The sequence below is a fragment of the Cucurbita maxima genome, unplaced genomic scaffold, assembly GCF_002738345.1.
Source record: "Cucurbita maxima cultivar Rimu unplaced genomic scaffold, Cmax_1.0 Cma_Scf00009, whole genome shotgun sequence".
NCBI classification, from domain to species: domain Eukaryota; kingdom Viridiplantae; phylum Streptophyta; class Magnoliopsida; order Cucurbitales; family Cucurbitaceae; genus Cucurbita; species Cucurbita maxima.
In genome coordinates, this window is record NW_019272025.1 from 4,728,429 (window position 1) to 4,749,334 (window position 20,906).

General features: G+C 36.2%; 3 protein-coding genes across 6 annotated transcripts; 2 read left to right on the plus strand and 1 right to left on the minus strand.

Moving 5' to 3' along the window:
- Window positions 1-281: 281 nt before the first annotated feature.
- LOC111484495 (mitoferrin) lies at window positions 282-4,112 on the plus strand. Its single transcript, XM_023131125.1, has 2 exons — window positions 282-1,421; window positions 3,589-4,112. The coding sequence occupies exons 1-2, from the start codon at window positions 639-641 to the stop codon at window positions 3,796-3,798; spliced, it is 993 nt and encodes a 330-aa protein (XP_022986893.1). The 5' UTR covers window positions 282-638; the 3' UTR covers window positions 3,799-4,112.
- Window positions 4,113-6,965: 2,853 nt separating this feature from the next.
- LOC111484534 (SWR1 complex subunit 6) lies at window positions 6,966-9,651 on the plus strand. Of its 3 annotated transcripts, none has more exons than XM_023131184.1 (5): window positions 6,966-7,135; window positions 7,403-7,526; window positions 7,645-7,747; window positions 9,092-9,198; window positions 9,296-9,651. In XM_023131184.1, exons 2-5 carry the CDS (start codon window positions 7,422-7,424, stop codon window positions 9,497-9,499), a joined length of 519 nt encoding a protein of 172 aa, XP_022986952.1. In that variant the 5' UTR covers window positions 6,966-7,135; window positions 7,403-7,421; the 3' UTR covers window positions 9,500-9,651. The 3 variants fall into 3 exon arrangements, with proteins under 3 accessions (XP_022986952.1, XP_022986950.1, XP_022986949.1); XM_023131182.1 differs by having other exon boundaries at window positions 6,972-7,135; window positions 7,416-7,526; XM_023131181.1 differs by lacking the exon at window positions 6,966-7,135 and having other exon boundaries at window positions 7,147-7,526.
- Window positions 9,652-9,930: 279 nt separating this feature from the next.
- Window positions 9,931-20,622, minus strand: LOC111484423 (N-terminal acetyltransferase B complex auxiliary subunit NAA25-like). Of its 2 annotated transcripts, XM_023130996.1 has the most exons (19): window positions 20,301-20,622; window positions 19,666-19,822; window positions 19,460-19,578; window positions 19,212-19,286; window positions 18,372-18,465; window positions 18,124-18,242; window positions 17,336-17,406; window positions 16,557-16,698; window positions 16,277-16,452; window positions 15,415-15,617; window positions 14,980-15,110; window positions 14,765-14,841; window positions 14,143-14,217; window positions 13,662-13,854; window positions 12,697-12,816; window positions 12,462-12,600; window positions 11,953-11,993; window positions 11,544-11,798; window positions 9,931-11,053 (listed from the first exon to the last, which is right to left on the minus strand). In XM_023130996.1, the coding sequence occupies exons 1-19, from the start codon at window positions 20,445-20,447 to the stop codon at window positions 10,379-10,381; spliced, it is 3,009 nt and encodes a 1,002-aa protein (XP_022986764.1). In that variant the 5' UTR covers window positions 20,448-20,622; the 3' UTR covers window positions 9,931-10,378. The 2 variants fall into 2 exon arrangements, with proteins under 2 accessions (XP_022986764.1, XP_022986765.1); XM_023130997.1 differs by lacking the exons at window positions 19,666-19,822; window positions 20,301-20,622 and having other exon boundaries at window positions 19,413-19,490.
- Between the last annotated feature and the right edge of the window lie 284 nt (window positions 20,623-20,906).

Sequence of the window (20,906 nt, forward strand, 5' to 3'; positions counted from 1 at the left end):
AAATTTCATTAATTCTCCAATTAAATAATATTTTAATAGTATTTTTTTCCGTATTTAATTGAGAAATTTAGCGGTATATATTTTTATATATCATGTCAATTACCGTTTCAGGCTCATTGTGTAAATGGGCCTTGATGGCTAGAGAGTGAACCTAAAGGCCCAATCTTAAGATAATGGGCCTCGATGGCGGGATAATGGGCCTAAGTGCCCAATTGAAGAAAGAGCGCGACGTCAAAAGTTAGGAATGAGACGGTAAAATTATCAATTCGTTTCTGTCAAAATATACAAAGCCCTAATTTCTAGAACCCTAATGACCCACCAAAGCTACCGCCAAAGTTATCTACTGATTTCGTTTTCTTCTTCTTCGTCTTCACCTTCTCTCGACCTATTTAGCAGTCCCAGAAATTTGGTTTCGCCGTTTCGTTTGCCCAATTGGCCATTTGGATGAAGACAGGGTTCAATCGATCTCCTATTTTGTTGGAAATTGGATTGGTTTATGACTGAACTCCGAACCGATTGTTCTCTCGTTGGAAAGTTTGAATTCCCTTATGTTTGTTGTAGTTAAGTCGATTTCCATGTTAGCAACTCGGTTAGTTTAAGAATTTTCTGCAAATTTTCAACTTGGGGTTCGTATTTCAATGGCCACCGAGGCGACCGAAGCCTCGGCTAAGTTGAAGAGTCCGGATTTTCGCCCGGTACCGTCGCCTCCAGATTTTCATCCCGAGATTGTGGTCTCAGCTCATGATGGTCTCCGGTTCTGGCAGTTCATGATTGCTGGTTCAATCGCTGGGTCTGTTGAGCATATGGCTATGTTTCCGGTTGATACAGTCAAGACCCATATGCAAGCCCTTGGTTCTTGTCCAATTAAATCTGTTGGAGTTCGACAAGCGCTTCGGTCAATTTTGAAGACAGAGGGACCTGCTGGTTTTTATCGTGGTATTGGTGCTATGGGTCTTGGAGCTGGACCTGCACATGCTGTGTATTTTACAGTCTACGAGGATTGTAAGAAGTTTTTCTCTGGTGGGGATCCTAATAATTCTGTCGCCCACGCTGCTTCTGGCGTCTGTGCAACGGTGGCGAGTGACGCTGTTTTTACACCGATGGATATGGTTAAACAGAGGCTGCAGCTGAGTAATAGTCCCTACAAGGGGGTTTTGGATTGTGTCACAAGGGTCCTCAGAGACGAGGGGTTTAAAGCATTTTACGCATCATATAGAACTACAGTGTTAATGAATGCTCCATTTACTGCTGTGCATTTTGCTACTTATGAAGCTGCAAAGAGAGGTTTGCTGGAGGTTTCTCCAGACATTGTAAATAATGAACAGTGGATCGTTCATGCGACGGCAGGAGCTGCTGCTGGAGCCTCAGCTGCATTTGTTACAACGCCGCTTGATGTGGTTAAGACTCAACTACAATGTCAGGTACCCCATTTAATAATTTGGTTGTAGACTCAGCTAATTTTTTATAAATGTGTGAGATCCTTCATTGGTTGGGAGGAGAACAAAGCATTTTTTATAAAAGTGTGAAAAACTCCTCTAGCATAAGTGTTTATAGGAAAAGCCCAAAGAAAGCAATATCAACTAGCGGTGAGCTTAAACCGTTACAAATGGTACCAGACACCGAGCGATGTGCCAGCGAGGAGATTGAGCCCCGAAAGGGGTGGACATGAGGTAGTGTGCTAGCTAGGACGTTGGGTTCCAAAGGGATGGATTGGGGTCCCTCCTGGATTAGAGAAGGGAACGAGTGCCAGAGTAGACGGTGGGTCCCAAAGGGGGTGGATTGCAAGATCACGTCGATTGGGTAGGAGAACGAAATATTCTTTATAAGGGTATGGAAACCTTTCTCTAACAGACGCCTTTTAAAAACCTTGATGGAAAGTCCAAAAGGAAAAAACCGAGGACAATATATTTATTAGGGGTGGGCTTGGGCCATTACTTAGGTGATGTATTTTTAGAGCTAGATTAAGGTCATTTTTTGGGGTGCTTTTGTCATGCCAAAAGAACTTTCCCTTTGAAAATTTAAATTTCCAAAGCACTTGTTGGGCCAAGGTTCTTTGAGTGATTGACCGAAAAGCGACAAGTACTAGTACCTAGCATCAAAATATTCTGTCATTAAACATTTTTTACCAGTGCTCATATTAGAGACCCCTAAGTGGCGGCCTCATTGGCTGAGGCTCGCAGTCTCTTAATACCTACCCAATGTTGCAGGTTCAAATCTGCAAGTGAACTTATTAAGGAAAAACTTTGGTGTCTCCAATGTCTTCACCTTAGAGCAGGTGCGAACTTTGAAAAGAGAAGTGCTTGTATTTAGAATACTTTTGCTCTTATTCTGGAAGCTCTACCTAACAACATTCTAAAGCTAAGAATGGTTATGTTCTTAGGGGGAAAAGGCAAGAGAAGAAAAGGCAGGACTCTCTCTCAAACTCATTGTAACGAAGCATTCCTTATAAGGGTGTGGAAACCTCTCCTTAGAAGAACGTTTAAAAACTTTGAAGGAAAGCCTAAAGAGGACAATATCTATTAGCGGTAGGCTTGGGCTATTACAACCTAGGATTTATAACTAAAGGTTAAAATTATATCTGCTAACATAGTTTGAAAGAATAGCGTTGAAGGTCCAGAGAGTAACTGAGGGTCAATAAGTGTTGACGAAGAACAGGGGAGGAAAAATATGCCATACCCTTTTTCTTTAAATTCTTTTTTACAGAGTTCTCCTATTTATTATATAATAATTATTTAAATATCAAATTATTCTGAACAAGGAGGGGTCAGGGATGGATAGCGGAATCCATTTCCGATCCGAAGATCATCATCATCTTACCGGTCTATATGAATCTTTGAAGGTTTTGTGGACTGAAATGGACTGTGTACTGTGTGTTCTGTGAATTAAACAACAATCCTTATCTCAATTTGTTCAATCTACAATTACCACCTTCTGAAGTTAAACATCCAAGAGATTGTCGATTTTGTATGTGTTAGTTTATCTTTTGATGGACCCTGCTTGGTTGGCTCTCTCTCTCTTAGGAATTTGTCAGTTACTCCTTTCTTATGGAACAAGTGGAGTCTTTTGATAGTCTGGTCTTCTCTAATCCCTATATCTAGGACGTTTTGATAACTAATCATGCTTCGTTCGCTCCCCCCCCCCCCCCCCCCCCCCCCNCCCCCCCCCCCCACAAAAAAAAAAAAAAAAAAAAAACCATTGGATTTCTTCTTTTCCTTGGAATATTATAGGATGTACCTGTGTTCGTCACGAAAAAAATTGAAAAGTACTACAAATATAGTGAACTCTGCTACAGGTTACATGTGAATTGAAAGGAGAACAGACGATATAGATTTTTTTAGTTTTTTAGTGATAAGAAATGTATGAACTGTATAATTTAAGTTCTTGTTATAATGATATGGCAGCATGATATGAATGCTTCATGAACATGTAAAGGATGCATGATCAACTGAAGTATGCATAAAAATGGAATGTGTTAAGGATTGTACGATGGTTATGGTGCAGAAGCAGGCTCAATTTCACATGCTAAATTACCTGTTACTAGCGCTAGATTCATAGCCTAACCTTAAATTCACATTTGTGGATCCCCAGGGTGTATGTGGCTGCGATAGATTCAAAAGCGGGTCGATAGAAGACGTCGTTAGGACAATACTCAAGAAGGACGGATATCGAGGGCTTATGAGGGGATGGGTTCCAAGGATGCTCTTTCACGCTCCGGCTGCTGCTATTTGCTGGTCGACATACGAAGCGATAAAATCTCTCTTCCAAGAGCTCAATGGAAGCAGTGACGAAATGACATGAAAATAGGAAGCAGAGAGGATCGGGTGATATTCTTTCTTCTTTTACTCTATCCCTGTTTTCCCTGCTATTGCAACAAAGACGCCTTTTTTGTTGGATCTGTGTAAAATTTTGCAGGAGGGATTGTCTCAAAGGGCGAATGCTACCACTTATAGTCAAAGGAGTACGTATCAAATTTAACTTATAATTTGTATTCTACGCGTTGCTGATGGTTCTAATAATGTCGTATATAAATTTTTTCTTCTGTTTCTTTCTTTGTTTTGGTTCTAATAATGTCGTATATTAGATTCTTGCTGATATTATCAGTTTTGATTCGTTACGTATTGTTGTTAGTCTCACGGTTTAAAAATGCGATCATTCGAGAGGTTTCCACTCTTCAACCGATGTGGAATCTCATAATCCACCTTCTTGGAGGTCAGCGTTTTTTGTTGGCACATTGTTCGATGTCTGGATCTAATATCATTTGTAACATTATAAGTTCATTGCTAATATATATTATCAATTTTTGTTTGTTACGTATCGTTGTTAGTCTCAGTTTAATAATGCGATTATTCGAGAGGTTTTTACTCTTCAACCCATGTGGGATCTCATAATCCACTTCTTTAGAGGCCAGTGTTTTTTTGTTGTGTTTGGTTGTCTGGATTTGATATCATTTGTAACATTACAAGTTCACTGCTAATAAATATTATCGGTTTTTGTTTATTATGTAGCGTTGTTAGTCTCACGGTTTAAAAATGCGATTATTTGAGCGGTTTCCACTCTTCAACCTATGTGAGATCTCATAATCCACCCACTTGGGGGTCATTATTTTTTGTTGGCATAATGCTCGGTATCTGGATCTAATACCATTTGTAATATTATAAGTTCATTACTAACCGATATTGTTCGATCTCTACAAAATGTTTCTCTAAAAGGGTATGTAATATTTAATATTATTGGTTGAGTAAGTATAATTAATGTAAGGATTATTAAGTAATGATGATAATTTTGACTAATTAAACAGATTCCAAAAAGCTTAACTCTCCATTAACGCATTAATGTTGGGTTAGTGAAGAGCATTCAATTGAAATTTGGTGCCCATAAAGTCCTTTGACCCGCCATAAAGTTTATTCCCTTAATAAATATTTAATTTTTATATTTTTCTTCCATCCGACGGCCACCATCCAATCTCCCCAACTCCAACGGCACACATTCCTCAAGATCGTAGTCGGCAAACGTATTTTATTTTTTAATTATTATTAATTCAATTGATTTAACTAACTGCCTAAAATTATATGTTTTTCTTCTTATAAAAATGCCTCTCTTTGCTCCTTTTCTTCCATGGCTTTCCGGGTTTCGCCTCGCCCGCCGACATGGTGCTCCGGCAACCGGCAGTAGCACGGGAGAATCCGTCAAGCTCAGGAGGGATAGCGCCGTCGAATGAAACACCACCGGAATGTTCATTTCCGCCGCCGCTTGCCGGCGCTATCTATCCTGAGTTTCATGGCTTCTTCTTGCTTTTTCCAGCTCGGTTTTTTACAGGTATTTTTTTTTATCTCTCTCTTCCATGGCTGTAAAAAATATATGGTGAAATTTTTTTTACACAAAGATTTAATTCAGGCATTAGAGGACACGTGGACGGTCGGATGGAGAGGAGTGGAATGAAGAAGGTTAAATAGTAATGGGTACATGCAAGACAACATTGCGTTTTCTTTATAAAATTAATTCCAGAAATTTTAGATAATGTTGAAATATGGACTAAATGAAAATTAATTATAAATAATAGATTATATCCGTCGACTTATTTATTTATTTTTTTTAATATAATACATCATGAATATAAATTAATTAATTTTAAATTTCACGAGTAATTTTAATAAAATAATTAACTGTTTTATTAAAATAAACAAAGATTTATATTGAGCTACAGTTAATTATAGCACACAAGATTTCTTAAATTAATTCTAATGAATAATGGATCTAATGTATTTACTTAGTTTATTTGTGAGAATTAGTTATTTTATTTTTTAAAAAACATTTAAAATAGAAATGATGTATTTAATACATTATTTTAATTGATTTTAATATAGTTTTATCAATTATTAATTCAATATAAATGTGTTTTGGAAAGTTAAATCAATTGGATAACATTAACAATTATAATATTAAACATAAAAAGAAAGCAATAAAAAAAAACGAGGAATCTTCACATTTATTGGATTAAGTCAAAGAGGCTTAATAAAAATAATTTATGCTAAAAGCAAATTTTTGTATACATTTAATATAATTTATTATTATTTTTTTAAAAATTAAATTAAAACTTAGTTCTTCAATTTTTTTAAACATATTCAATAAAATTAAATAAATTAAATAATCAATATAGCCATAAAATTGAATTATGTGCTTAATAAAATCGCGACATTCTAAATTATTTTACATATTAAATTTATATATTTTTAAAAACACATCGACCAATTAAATATAAAAATAAAAATAAAAATAAAATATATTGAATATGAAATTAAATGTTACTTTTTAAATTTATGGAATAATAAAACAAATTTAAAATTTAAAAGATTAATGTTGTAATTTCATATTATTATAAATATTAATTTAATATGGAATCGATTTACCCATTGTACCCTTCATATTTTGATGGGCCCTCCCTATTAATGGGCCGTCTATTACACCCTATTGCTGGGCCCATTACACGCTTCCCAGTTGATGGGCCTGCGGAGCCCCGACTTCCTCCCTTTGCCGGACCTTGATTCAACTAGTTAATTATTTATGTTTTTATTTACTTTTTATAATAAAAATGTTTAAATGGTTTTAATTTCTTATTATTTAATTAAATAAAAAATAAATCATAGTAGATTCAATGTAAAATTATATATAATTTTAATATACTTACCATCTTTAATTAAAAATAATTGAAATAATAATAATAATGATTTAATTATTTTTTAAAGTAAAATTTATAACTTTCAAGACTATGTTAATATACTCTAAAATTTTAAATAAATTAAATCATTAAAATTTTAATTAAGACTTCTAAATATATTTTTAACGTATAATATTAGTTTGCCTAATAAAAAGATATTATTATTATTTTTTCTATGATTTTTATTTGAAACAGAAAATTCAAGACACCAATATATTTATAGTATAAATAGCCAAAAATATAATAAGAGCGGTAATCAGTGTTAGTGTTTGCCTGTTAACGCCACGGTGGATTTGCTTCTCGGAATGTCGTCGGCGTAAATTTCCTGCATAAGTAACGACTGTCGCCGGAGTTGAGAACAGTGAACATCCATCGGAAGTCCATCGAGTCGCATTCTCCTTTCCTCTTCTTCTCCGGGTGGTAGGGTTTGGAACTCTCTCTCTTTCGCTCATTTCTGTTTCGTTCTCACAGTGTACATTACGATTGAGTTGATACCGTCATTCGGAACAGTGCTTTTAACCAATTTCGCAGGGCTGGAATTAAGGATCATGCGAAACCTAGGGTTTTTTCTTACTACAACTCGTCTAATGCGATTTTGTACTGTATTAGTTCTGATGTGAATTCTTTACCTGTTTCATCGCGCTCTCTAAATTTCAATCGCTTCGTTTTCTCATACAAGGATCTGAGTGTGCGTTTGTAGGTAGAAATGGATGATGATGCTACAAATTCATTCCGACGCATGTCGAGTCGCACTCGGAAGGTTGCTCCTAAGATGGTTGCTGCCCTAGCGAGCAGCGACAATCGTTCTCAGGTTTGTCGAACTAGATTTTGCTTCTTTGTTTTGAGTTATTTGTGGTATAATTGATTATAGGAGCCTGGACTCTATACCTACAATCTAAGTTTTAGTATTGGATTTTCTGCTCTTCCAGGCTGCCCTTGCTCGTCTGGAGGCGTTGGAAAATGACAACGCTGGACTGGAATTGATCGAAAACATTGACGACGAGGATGCTTCTCTCGATGATGACGAACAAGGTTAATACGATGTTTTTCATTCATATATTTTCCGCCTTGGCATTTATTTTTCTAGTACGGTGTTTTCTACAATTACATCTATCAAATGTTAGGCATCTAATATTTTCCCATTCCTTTCTGTACTGCTTACTTTCACGATTCCATCAGTTAATCTAACGTGCAAGTAAGTCAGCATGGTCAGTGACCGCTTTCTTCACTCCCGAGTGGCATTGCTTTTGGTAGTTCGATTCTTGTTATTTATAATTTCGGATATTGCTTAGGCTTTAGGCTGTAGTGTATGCTCGAGAAATTTTTATTTTCTACATCTTTGGAATGGCTATATTTCTGTTATGTATTGGTAGATGGCCATTAACGAAATTCAGATATTACTTTGCCTTTGGAATTTTAGTACTCGTTAATTGTCCAAGTACTTGCAATGGTACTTGAATTACTTATCAGTCACCGAGGGTGAGATATTCTACGCTCATTCATGTGGATTTTTCTAGGGATCTTACAATTCCTGACTGTTGGGATGATAATGGAGGGGGATGGAATCTGCATTTAATAATGCAGCTCTCCGAAGTAGAATTTGGCGGTTGGGTCAACTTACTTCCTTGCTCCAAATTATTGCCGACCTAATTAGCAAGAGGATAGGTGGAGAAGTAATTTAAAAGACTGGTGATATGATTCTCTTAAGTCTTCGACAAGTTCTGCTGATAACCGGTTTTCTTATTAGTTTGAAGCGGTGAGAAGCTTTTGTGTACGAGTGGTGCTGAAAAGATCAAGATCATGTTTTTCCAAGCGGTGAGAAGCTTATAAATGTGGAACGGGAGTGTGTTTGAGTTGGTGTCTTTCTTAAAATTCTAGGACAAAATCACGAAGGCAGCTGTTGCATAGTCGCTTATTTTGGTGAAGAGCCAAGTTGGTGTGGGCTAATTGTCGTCGACTTTGGGAAGGAATAAAGCCATAGGATTTCCAGTGGGAAGTGTTGCGATTTTAAGAGATTTGAGATTTCATCATTTTCTTGGTATCTTGGTGAACTCATTTCTATTTATTTGGAACTCTTCTTCCTTCCCTTCTTTTTTTTTTTCTTTTCTTTTCTTTTATTTTTGTTCTCCATAGACTTCAAAGTGGGTTAATATATGATTTCCTTTTCGACTTCCATTTTGTGCTCTTTGTGTTTCAATGTGTTTAGTTCCATATAGAAAAATCACTTGAAAATAAAATAAATCTCCAAGGAATAATTGAACCTGTCCACTTAAATTCTGTTTCTAGTGAATTTAAATTACACTTTTCTATGCCCTCGGGTGTTGTTTGGTATATAGTGTCACTAATATTTCCCCCTTTTTGACCTTCCAAGCACAGCATACATACAAAAGCGGCAATCAAAAGGTACCAAGCGCAAAACTAGGCAGGCAAAAGCACTTGAAGCTAAGAAGGCTCCCAAAACTTTTATGGAGCTTCTGCACGAGGTTAGGATGAAACATCTTCTACTTCTTGGTCGTTATCAGATTACAATAAAAAGTTTGTTTTAATGTTGAGCTACAATATGTGCACAAAAAAAAACAGGCAAGTTTGGAGTCTTTGCCTCCACATGTTCCATCATACATAAAGGCAGCCGTCGGACCTCCAAGCTCTACCTCCCGCCGGCATTTCTGCACGGTTTGTGGTTTTGCTGCTAGCTACACGTGCATAAGGTGTGGAGTACGCTTTTGTTCATGTCGTTGCCAGAATATACATAATGATACTCGTTGCTTGAAATTTGTTGCCTGATATAGGTGGGCGGATTAACTCACTAATATCTCTGTTAATTACAATGTAGTTTTAATGCTTTTTTTTTTCATGGATTATTTTTATTAGTTTGTTTGGAATCACTTTCAAATTACTTAAAAAAAAAAAGTTTTTAAGCCACCTTCAAACTGCTATATTCATTCATTGTTTACCTCTTCAAACACATGATCAGAGACCTGGGACAAATCATAGTATTTTAGACCCACACATGCAAGTGTGGACCCACTTGGTGGGTTAGCACACCCCTGGGCTTGCATGGTCTGTCTAGTTAGCTGTGGTCGGAGGTACAATAATTGTGATTAAAGACCTATCATTTAAAATCATGGTCTAGCCTCTAGTTTGGACAAATTAGATGTGTAGTAAATCCACACATGCAACTGTGGATGCACTAGGCGGGCTCGCACACCCCTGGGTTGCATAGTTGAGGTAGTTGGCTATAATCAAACATTCGGAGGTACAGCAATCATCGTTATAGTATGGACGTGTTTGTTCTAAAGACATATTACACTATTATGGACTATACTCCTATGAGCTGAAGCCAAAACCCACGACAAATTGGATCTTACAGAACTTGATTCTGAAACTCACAATCTGTACTAAAAACTATCAATCTAAAACTTCCCCTCAAATATAAAGCAAGAAAAAGTTGTTTATTTGGTTTCAGCCTATCGAACTGTAGAGTCCCCACTCGAGATCAACCACCGCCACATCATTGTTGCCGAGCAAAATCTTGGGTGTATAATGACTTGAATGAAAAAAAGAACTCAACTCGAAACTCAATATTCTTCCGGAGATGAATTTTGGCTGGCTGAATGCAACCTAAGCGATGTGGCATCAATGGGGAATGAATGTAGCAGGCCTTCAGATTTGAGATAATTGTTGTTTCAATTTCTGAACTGATTTGAATTTTGATTCACAATTTTTTATAAACTCATTTAACACTACATGCTTCCCAGTAACTAGCTTTCTTGCGACCTCTACAGTATTCCAACACTTAAATGCTCCAGTAATCCAATGACCAAGTTCTGTACTGTCCATGGACGACATTGAAGTTTCGAGAATCTGAAATACTTGCCCAGGTCCATCATTATTTCCATCGTTTTGCATAGACGAAAGTATGGCTTCTAATTTACCATCATCTGATTGGTTGACGATTAACCACTTCAGCATCGCCTCTAGAGTACTACACAGAGATTGTGTTGAATCCCGCAGTGCAAGATATAGAGGAGAAGAGGATAGCTCAGCTGATCCTGTTTTCTTCTTTCTTTTACCAGATGGAAGAGAAGATCGAACGCATGCCTGGAGTATAAGGCCATGCCAAGCTAATGGCTCTGAGACCACCTGCACGAGCGTGCGCATATTCTCATAAGGAGTGAATATTGTGGACTCCAAGGATGCGACACCCTCCAAAATGTACTTTTCCAGAAGAGAATCGACAGTATGCCAGGTGCGAGACCAACATCCACCAGAACTCAAGTTCCATGCATTTAGAAACACAGCAAAATTAAACCATTCAACCAAATTGGTGCCGAAATCCTGCAAAAAAAATATTCTCAAGATGATGATTATAACAAAATTCTAGATCGATAACCGAGTCACTATGACGTACTGACAGCAAGATACTAAACCTAAAATGAAGATGCATATTTTAGGTGTTAAAAAGCATAAATCTGTCCATGTCAAGATGCATATTTTAAGAGTTAATGCATCTAAACCTAGTGAAGACTTCGAACCTGATATTGAGCAGACAATTTTACTTGAACTTTCCTCCCATAACATTGAAAAGATAATATAGGTCACATGCTCAAACTTACATAATTCTAAAGACCATCAGACATTAACAAGACGAGCAATCAAAAGCCAAGTGTCACATATGAATATTTGCAGACAAGACGCCGTTTTCATTGATAACGCTGATTGTATACACAAAGCAGGCTTTGTAGCTCAAGACATGATACAAGACAAACAAAAACATATATAACCAGTTCAACATTAAATTCTTAAGTTTAGGACAAACAGAACATACCTTATAAGAACTTAGTCCATCAGAAACCCCCGTAACCAGATCAACTGCATTCTCGAAAGTAGATCCCAACATTTTTGCATAGCGCTCAAGCAAATTTTTTAGCTCCGTGGAGATTTTAGGATCAGATAGAGAACCACTAATCTCAAAGTTTTCCTTGATTGACGTAGAAACACTCTGAACAGAAAGGTAAAGCATGCAAGGAAGAAGAGATCTCCTCTCAATATTTCTCCTAAAACCAGCTTCCAGATCTTGGCTCTACGTTAGTACCACATTTTACAGAAGTGAGAAAAAGTGACGGATATATTCATTCAAAAGGAAATTCGGGAAACAACTAAAAAATGTAATTGAGGGGGGGTGGGGTAAGAAAGTAACCAAAAGGCCCGAAAAACACAAGTTGAGGATTCCTTACCAAGTTCTCTCTCGCACGATAGGAAATTTCTTCATGAGGACCTGAGAACAAATAATACCCATCACCATAGTTCATGAAATTGTGTACAAGATTCTGATGTTATCAGAAATGAAAGACGAAAAAAAAAAGATCGGACAAATAAGAGAACATGGGATTGCTTATCTGACAAGACTTCTACAAATTCTGACATTAAAAAAGAATATAAATATTCAAGCCAAACGGGATTACTCTGTTGCTTCTCTTTGAATGGTACCGGTAATCAGATTACAGTATTATTTATTTATTAATTATTTTTTTGGAAAAAGAAACAATTTCATTAGGAAAATTTCAGATTAAAATAGCAAACAGACCATTATTCCTGGAGCACACAAATTTACCCATGAACTTATCCTCAGAAATTTACTATCAAATTACGCACCGTGTGATTTTCAATGGGGCAAAACTAAATGATAATGCTCATTTGAGTTAAGTTTAAACTTAACTCAAATAAAAGATAAAAGAATACCAACCTAAAAGATAATTTTTTTCTGATGTTGGAGTCCACCACGGACGTGACTGAAAATCTTCATTGAATGTCAGAGGTTTAGAAGGGATCTCATTAGAAAGCTCAACCAAGCGAATTCCAGATTTCAGGTTCTCAAGAACAGTCTAAAAGAAAGAAGAAATATTGAATCAGTCTGCCTCAAACACATCAAGGCCAAATGAATTTTATATATAAGATGACACAACTTATGTAAGAAGTACCTCCTCTTCTTCAATGCTATGTGCATGTTGCTTTAATCGTAAAATAGATTCTTCAACTTTTGCAACTAGATACTGACTGGAGTTTTGCAATCGTTCTTTAAATTGAACAAATTCAACAACCTGAAGAACAATAGAGTGAGAGCTTTACATAACAGACACTGATGCTAGACGAAGCCAAGGCAGATCATATATTTTAATTGCTTAAAAAGATGTCATTCATTAATTTTTTTACAAGGGACGGGTTAACTAAAAAAGGGAAAAAAATAGAAGAGTTCAGAGTATAAGAATTCCTATGGTGATCACATAATTGTAAAAAAGAAATCAAACAAATGATTTTTGCTCCAATGGATCTTCAAAGAAAAATTACTCCGGATCACACATGAATTAACTGTCCAAATGGATCTTCAAAGAACTTGTTTCTTTCAATCCATGAAGCATGTAGTAAAACTATAAAATGGTAAATCATCTAAATATTCGAAGTATCTAGACTATTTTACACCATCTTGACTAATTTCTCAATACGTTTATATATATGGGTGGATCATCAAACAATTATACAGTCGATATTTATATTTTGTACTATGTGGAAACGGGCATGACACAACAGCAAAGTTCCAAAAGAAAAATCAGTTCGAATGAATTTTATTCCACAAACGTGGGGATCAAGTGAATGTCAAAACAGATGATCGTAGTAGATTCTATCTAATAAACCACCTCATATTATTAAATGTACTATTGGTGAAAAATTCCTGTATCTGCACAAGAGAAGGTTGAAAACGCCCAAAAATAGCATATAGCTCTAAGAAAATATAGAAAAACACTGAATACATGGCAAAACAAGTGCATTCTCAAGCATGCAAAACACAGAGAGCATTGTACTTGAGTAAATACTAATTGAGAAAAGTTGAAGGTCTAGCTTGCCAAATTTCGCATATAATATCCACAAAGCTAATAGTTTTACTTACTTTCGAATAATTTCTATGGCGATATGCAAGAAATGAATGTTCAGCCGACTCTCTCAAGTGGTCATCCATAAACTTCAAGTAGTCCTTTAAAAGATTACTTAGATCTACCCAAAGAGGAGATACCAACATCTGGGGTAAAATGTGGTGGGTAGCAGTTTCCACCAGGATATTCTTTACATCTAAACATTTATACCTAGAAGAAGAAATACAGTCAACTCTCTAACTAGCATAGCTAAACAAAGAAGAAATGTATATAAACCAGAGACAAAGAAAGCACTAAATTACCATATGCAATGTTTTAAATCAAGGTTTTTCTTCTTGAAGAGGTGAGGCAGATGAGGCATAAGCCTCAATTTTAAATTGGAAACATCTTGTGAACCCTAAATTTGTGCGGTCGAGTTGAGCCTCAAGGCATAAGCCTTCGAAGCCCTTTAAAGCATTGATCATATGATTATAACTTGTTAATAAATGTGGTACTGACCATTCATAAGCCATTGGAAAGGCACCTAAATAGGAATACAAGTGCAGCAATAAAATCTTGTAGTGGTAAGCATATCTGACAAAAAAGAGAATTAGATTTACAGTTAGATAAGAGAACTGGAAACAGTCTACACATCTGCTCATAATGTGTGTGTGTGTGTGTGAGAGAGAGAGAGAGAGAGCCTGCAAGAATGCATAATCATTATCTTAGTGTTTGCAATGGTAATTACTACCCATGGGGTAGGGATAGTATGACTTCCAAAAGAATCCTTTCCTTCCTTATGCCCTCTCATGTTACTAAAAATAATAAATAAATAATAATAAATAAATAAATAATAAAAAAATATGCCCTCTAGATTTCTTGCTAACAGTTATTTTAATGGACAAAAAATATTTTGATGGATGGCTTATCAGTTTTAGAAGAACATAAATACAGGTATAATATTGCATGATACTTATTAGGAGGACATATCAATGGCGAAGGTAAATGCACGTTTAAACCTTCACAGAATGATTGGACTTGTTGCCACTCATGGAAAACTTCATTGTGGTCACATATATACGTATGTATGTACGCGTGTATGAGGCTATAGTTGTAGATTCAAATGATAAGAATATCTAACCTTCCGATGGTCAAGCCCCACTCCAACACCAGAATAGCCTCTATAATGTAGCCAAAATTTTGTGTACGCCAAAAGAGCTACACCATTGTAAAACCAATATATTCATCAGCATAGAACAAGTGAATTTGCTACATTATCATAATCGTTAACGATACAGTACACACAGTAGCACTAAATAATCAAGTAACTGATCTATCATGAACATATAAACAAACCTCAACCAGCAGATTGCATATCAGTGATAAAATCTCTTCCCCGTGCATACTTTCTTGAGGATCTAAATCTTTTGAAAGTGGGAGGTTTTTACAGTAGATCTCTGCCATCTGTACTGCACAATGCTCAAGTTCTGGGGATGAACAGCATAATATGTCAATTTTCATGACATAAAATATAACTCCATGATAAAGTTTGCATCAGAAACAAGTTATGTGACAGTACCAGATCTCCAAGTGTATTCGACAATCTACTACCCCCTAAAATACTTCAAATTCATTGGACAAATGGCATGATAATTTAGATAAATTAAAGCTAACACCATCTCTCAAATTTTCTAGGAATTATCTTTTTCTAGAGTAGCTCCTAGTGCCATGTAAATGTAGCTCACAGAGATTACAAGAATCAACGGAATGAAATCAAATCAAATGACGCACCAGAGTCTGACCGATGGAACATATTTCCACACAGAACTTGAAGTCTTAAAAGCGTCATCGACTGTCCAAGGGCCTTAGTTGTGATGATAGATGCTGAAGGAGTGATTTTCTTTAAATTCTCAAGTAATTCAGTCTTCTTATCAGGAGCTAACACCTCAATGAACATTTCAACATCAGAAGCGAAGCAGGCTAGGTGACCAAATCTGTAATCAGGATAGAAAGTATCATTTGTACAGAAATAAAAAACATGATATCATTCATGGATGAAATAAAACAGAGTCCTATAGCCTCATTTAACTTTTTTGTGGGCCCATCACTAGGCCTTTTGTAGTTACGAGCTTGGTATCTCAATAAAAGTCAGTTTCTTACCCCTTAAAAAAAATTCCTATAACCTCATGATAGCGAACCAATCTAACTTTGATCGAGTGGTTGAAATTTCACAATCCCTATGCTGGCTAGCATTTCTCTCATGAAACATAAAAACAGTAATTTTCATTAAAGTTATTGATATCGTTCCAACAAAAGCAGTTTTTTTTTCATTTTTTTTAAACAAAGACTTCATTAAGCAAGCAGTCAAAAGAACAGCCTCGAGGTCAAGGAGTCAACATGTCCTCTAGCCTAGAGGGAGAATTGGACAGAGGACGTTCAAATTAGAATTATAACATCAGTTGCAGTACATAAGAATGTAGATGATATTAAATTCTTTGCATTTTAAAAAGATCTAAAATGAGTTTCAACAAAAAGCAGTCCCAATCAAGAGAGCGTTGATGTACCCAAGTTGGACAACCTAATAAATAAAAAAGAGAAATAAAGAAGATGGAATTTGAAATTTGAAGTCTGGACGTCAAAATGCAAAATGTACCTGACCCAATAATCGGTAAGAGCTCCCAACAACTTTTCGTCATTACCCTTGCCATGCATGTGCTTTCTCCTTTCAATTTCAAGATTTGCAAAGAATAGACCCCTTAAAAGTTTGTTCTGACTATCTTCTTGTAGTTTTTGTACAACAGCTGATGCATTTGATATACGAGAATCAAACTGCATGTTCAATTTGATAAATCAATCAGAAAGAAGGTAGAGCTGGCTATTCTGAAAGCAACATCAATATAATAAGCAGAGAACTTCAGAGAGTAGATATGTACCAATTCATCCGACAAAGGTGAAATCTTGCAAAGCACCTTTTTTGGTGGATGAATTGGATCAACATTCTCCTCAGTGCACCAGTAACTATCATCCTCCAGCAGACAGCCTAGATAATGTAGGAAACACTCCCAATCATCAGGGCTGCCAAACAGAAAGAAAGAATAATCATTATGGATGATAAATGTAACTGCAGTATGGTAGCAAACCAACAGAAGACATTCACACAGGTACATACAAAAGTATGATGCTGGTTGGGGCTGGGAGGTGTTGACTCAGAATTTAGCATGAGGTTTCAAATGTTATAATGGTCAGTATCACAAGTAGGCATGAAGCAAAAAGCAAATGCAGGGGAAAGGAATAATATTAAGGGACAAGCAAATGCAAAAATGGTTCTGATAAGTAATTGAATAACAAATGATACGCAAAATAATCGTTCGTACTTGGATAAAATTCAGTAGTATATTAAGATCAGATCATTAACAAGATTAGATAACATCACCGCTCTACAGTTGGGATATGTAAAAACTAAACATGCAATAATCAAGACAAAAATAAAAGGGGAGAAACACGTGAAGAACCCACTTTTGGTATGTACAAACTATCATCATCAAATATTTAGATTATCATATTAGATCAGACTAAACCGAGCAATATTTTAAGTTCAGACAATAACAAAGGGCGAAAACACAAAAATACTCCATTTTTGGGATCTATGAACATCACCATGTATTTCCATTATTTGGTTTGATCAAGATATGTCATTGATTTGGAAGCATACCGTAACTCCAAAATTTTCTGGAATATATTGGCAGCGTCAGCAAAATCACCTGCCCGAGCAAGAAGCCTCCCCTGTCAACTTGAAGCCAAAGAGTGCACTAATACAAATGAGCTCATTACTTAAGATTATTAATCTATATTAGCAGGAATTCATTAAGATAATAATGGGATTGAAATTGATAAAACAAAAAACTAGATGCTCTTTTTCTTGAATGAATAACGGGAAAATGACAATGTGGTGGTGGGTGAGCTGCATTCACTTCACATACCTTACTCTGCATTCAAAACCAAGATCAATACATACACATACACATACACACACGCACACACAAAAGGGAAGGGAAAACAAATCAGAATTTGTTCCACATGTTTCTTCATCACCATCTTCTAGAACTGAATATAAGGGATTGACTACAAAAAACCAAACTCCGACTATTGTAGTGAATATTCCCAGACTAAGAAAAATCATCCACAGACAGTTTCTTTGAAGTGAGTTATCACGTCAAACAAAAAGTTGTATTGCTAACTAAACTGAATAGAACTTATAATCAAGTAAAACACTTTCTTTGGAAGTGAAAACAACCAGTTAAGACCCTCGTCTGCGACAGTCCACCATACTATAACTGATTCAGTTAACTGTAACAAACTTCTGAAATCATGAAAATAGGAAATCTTTGAATTGAATAAGTGGGATGGAGAAAGTCCACTATTTTTTTTTTTTTCATTGCATTATGTTGTTATCATATAATCTTGCTGTTTAATGTTGTTGAAAAAAGGTTTAGAAAATACCTGTATGCGAAGTCTATCAACTTCAACTGTTAATAATGATCCCAGTTTCCCAGTAAGAACTTCCAAAGCATCTCCATACTTGGCTTGTTGTTCCAATATTGAAATGTAGACCATAATAGCTACATGGATAGATGAGCATTAATATCGATGTTAATTACTTTTGATTGTAAAGAAGAACCTTCCGTACTGGTTATAAGCATTACAACAACAATGGGGAAAAATTGGAAGAACAAAAAGAAAGATTGCACCTTCAGGTTCATGTAAGCTATGGGAGGCAATATGCTTTTTGAGTAAACCCTCAGCTAATAACAACAGCTTTTCCCCACCATCACTATAATGCACCTGTAAGAATTTCAGTAACTGCAGCATAAGCAACTTGTTTATGAATGCCTTAATCAAGATTTAAGATTCAACTTCACATACTCAAGCGAACAATCATGTTTAATCACAATATTATAGTAACTGTTGAACGATCTAGTAAACTCAAACTAGAAAAGAAGCCCATTCTCTCTTAGTTACATAGAAGATTATATAGTCTGAAACAAGGAATGAACACTTTGATACTGCAGTTAATACCTCATATGTTTGAACTATGACAAGATTTGAATGTAACAGAGTACCAATGTTTCAAGAGTCTGCACACTCGACATTCATTAGGCCTTTGACGAAAGAATCAGTAGAATACTAATATGTGAATTAACCTGGGAGTTCCAGCATCCAAGAAACTAAAGTTTTAATCAATTTCCCAGGAAAATGTTCCATGTAAAGCTTGTGGATTCAAGTCTACGACCCCACTTAATATGAAGATGGACTTCTAATTTCGTTTTTTCCCTCCGTAGGAATAACATCCAACAGTCTGATCACATACTCCAACAGCTACATAATTGTAGAAAAATTCAAAATCTTTCATATTTAGCCCTACAACATATCTCCACAATCTGTTCGTAAATTTGTCCATCATCCATTTGTGCTCTCTGCTTTTCTGCACTCTATTTTCTTTTTCTTTTTCTTTTCTTCTTTTTTAAATGCATTTACTATTCTCTTAATTATGAAAGTAAATGCTAGAAGTACCGTTCAGCCATTCGAACCTGCAATTGGATGCTACAAACTGCCCAGAGCAAAAATCTTTCTTCACCTGCAAGTTTATACATCTTGATGGCTGTCTGTGAGGAAGAGAAGGAAAAGGAATAAGGACTTTAAAAATATAATAAAATTAATAAAATGAAAAAGGTGCATTCTAGTCATTCAAGGAGCATCAGTAAAAATGATATTGACAGAAACCAACGTACAAATAAATTTTGGGGTTCGGGAAAGGTGGCAAGTGTGGGACAAAAACCTGCTGCTGTTTAACAAACAAATTCTCGCGGACATAGCAGTTGAAAAGCCCCATCATCAGATCAAGGTGGTTTGGAAATTTTCCACACGCATATTCATAACAGCTAGTTGCAAAGTCCACTGATTGCACGTAGAACAATAAGATAACTCACAATGAAGAACATGAACATGGATATACATCAACTGAATTAGGTGAATTCTACTAACTGTGGTCAAGTCGCTGGCAAACACTTTGTAACGTGCTCAGAGTAAGATCGTCCGTCAAGAAAGAATCATTCGAAAACAGTAGCTCTTTGGCACTTAAACAGACAGATAAGGCTTCCTCAGGCTTCCCCATTCTTTCCAAAACCAACGCTTTAAGTGCCTGAAAAAAAATTTAAGTTGATTCATTGCCTTCAAACCTACTCGATAATCATACATTCATCCACGCATTCTGAATTGTTAATGCACCGACCGATTTAGAATAACTTATAAAAAGTAAGATCAGGGTAGCCTGCATGCTTAAAGAACCTCATCAAGAAAAGCACAATTAACAAAATAATGAACATCGAAGCAACCTGAAATGTTATCAGAGTGCTTTCCTTTTCATTTCTCGTATTGTGGAAGTGGAGAGTGTAAAAACAAGGAGCTTCCTATAATCCAACTAACGTATTCTCCACAGTGCTAGTAACAGACAGAAATGGAGGCAAAAGGAGAAAACCGCATGCAAATTGCGATGAATACGCTAATCACTATCAAGAAATGCCAAACACCAAAGCAAGAATCATCGATAAGGTACAAAGAAGCCAAAATCACACAGAATCCTAATCGGCAGCAGAAAGAGAGGGGTTGTATTTCGTTACCAGGACGTACGGCGCATTCGGATATTTGGCAAGCAACGTTGTTATAACTTTGAGAGCATTCTTATACTGCCTCGAATCTATGGCGTCCCATATCGGTCGAACTCGCCGCTCCGGCAACCCCCCGGCCAGACCGAACTTGGACGCCATTGAAACTCCTCGAACGAAGTTGACGAGACGCGAATGCAATGATCCGCTACGCAAATTGAGTCAATCAGCAATCGTTTTCCTGAATTAAGTTGGAAGTTGGTGTGTGGCTAGTGGTAAACCTATTTAAGCGTTTGGAAGTAGAGTAACAGTGGCGCCGATCGAAGAAATTCCGACAATATACATCGCAATCCAGTTCCAATCCCGCTCGAACTTGGTTTTGGGTCCCCTAAACCGTGCCCGACCCGCCAAACCTCAACCTTTTTTTTTTTTTTTTTTTTTTTTTTTTTTTTTTTTTTTTTCTTTCTTTCNGTTTTAATGAAAATAAAAAATTTTAAATGGTTCAAATATCACAATTCACTCTCCAACCGGAGATCTCAATCTAACTTTGGATGCTAATTTGCATGTCTGAGACATGTGATCTCACAGTCTACTCCATTTGTGACACATGACTTGGTGTCT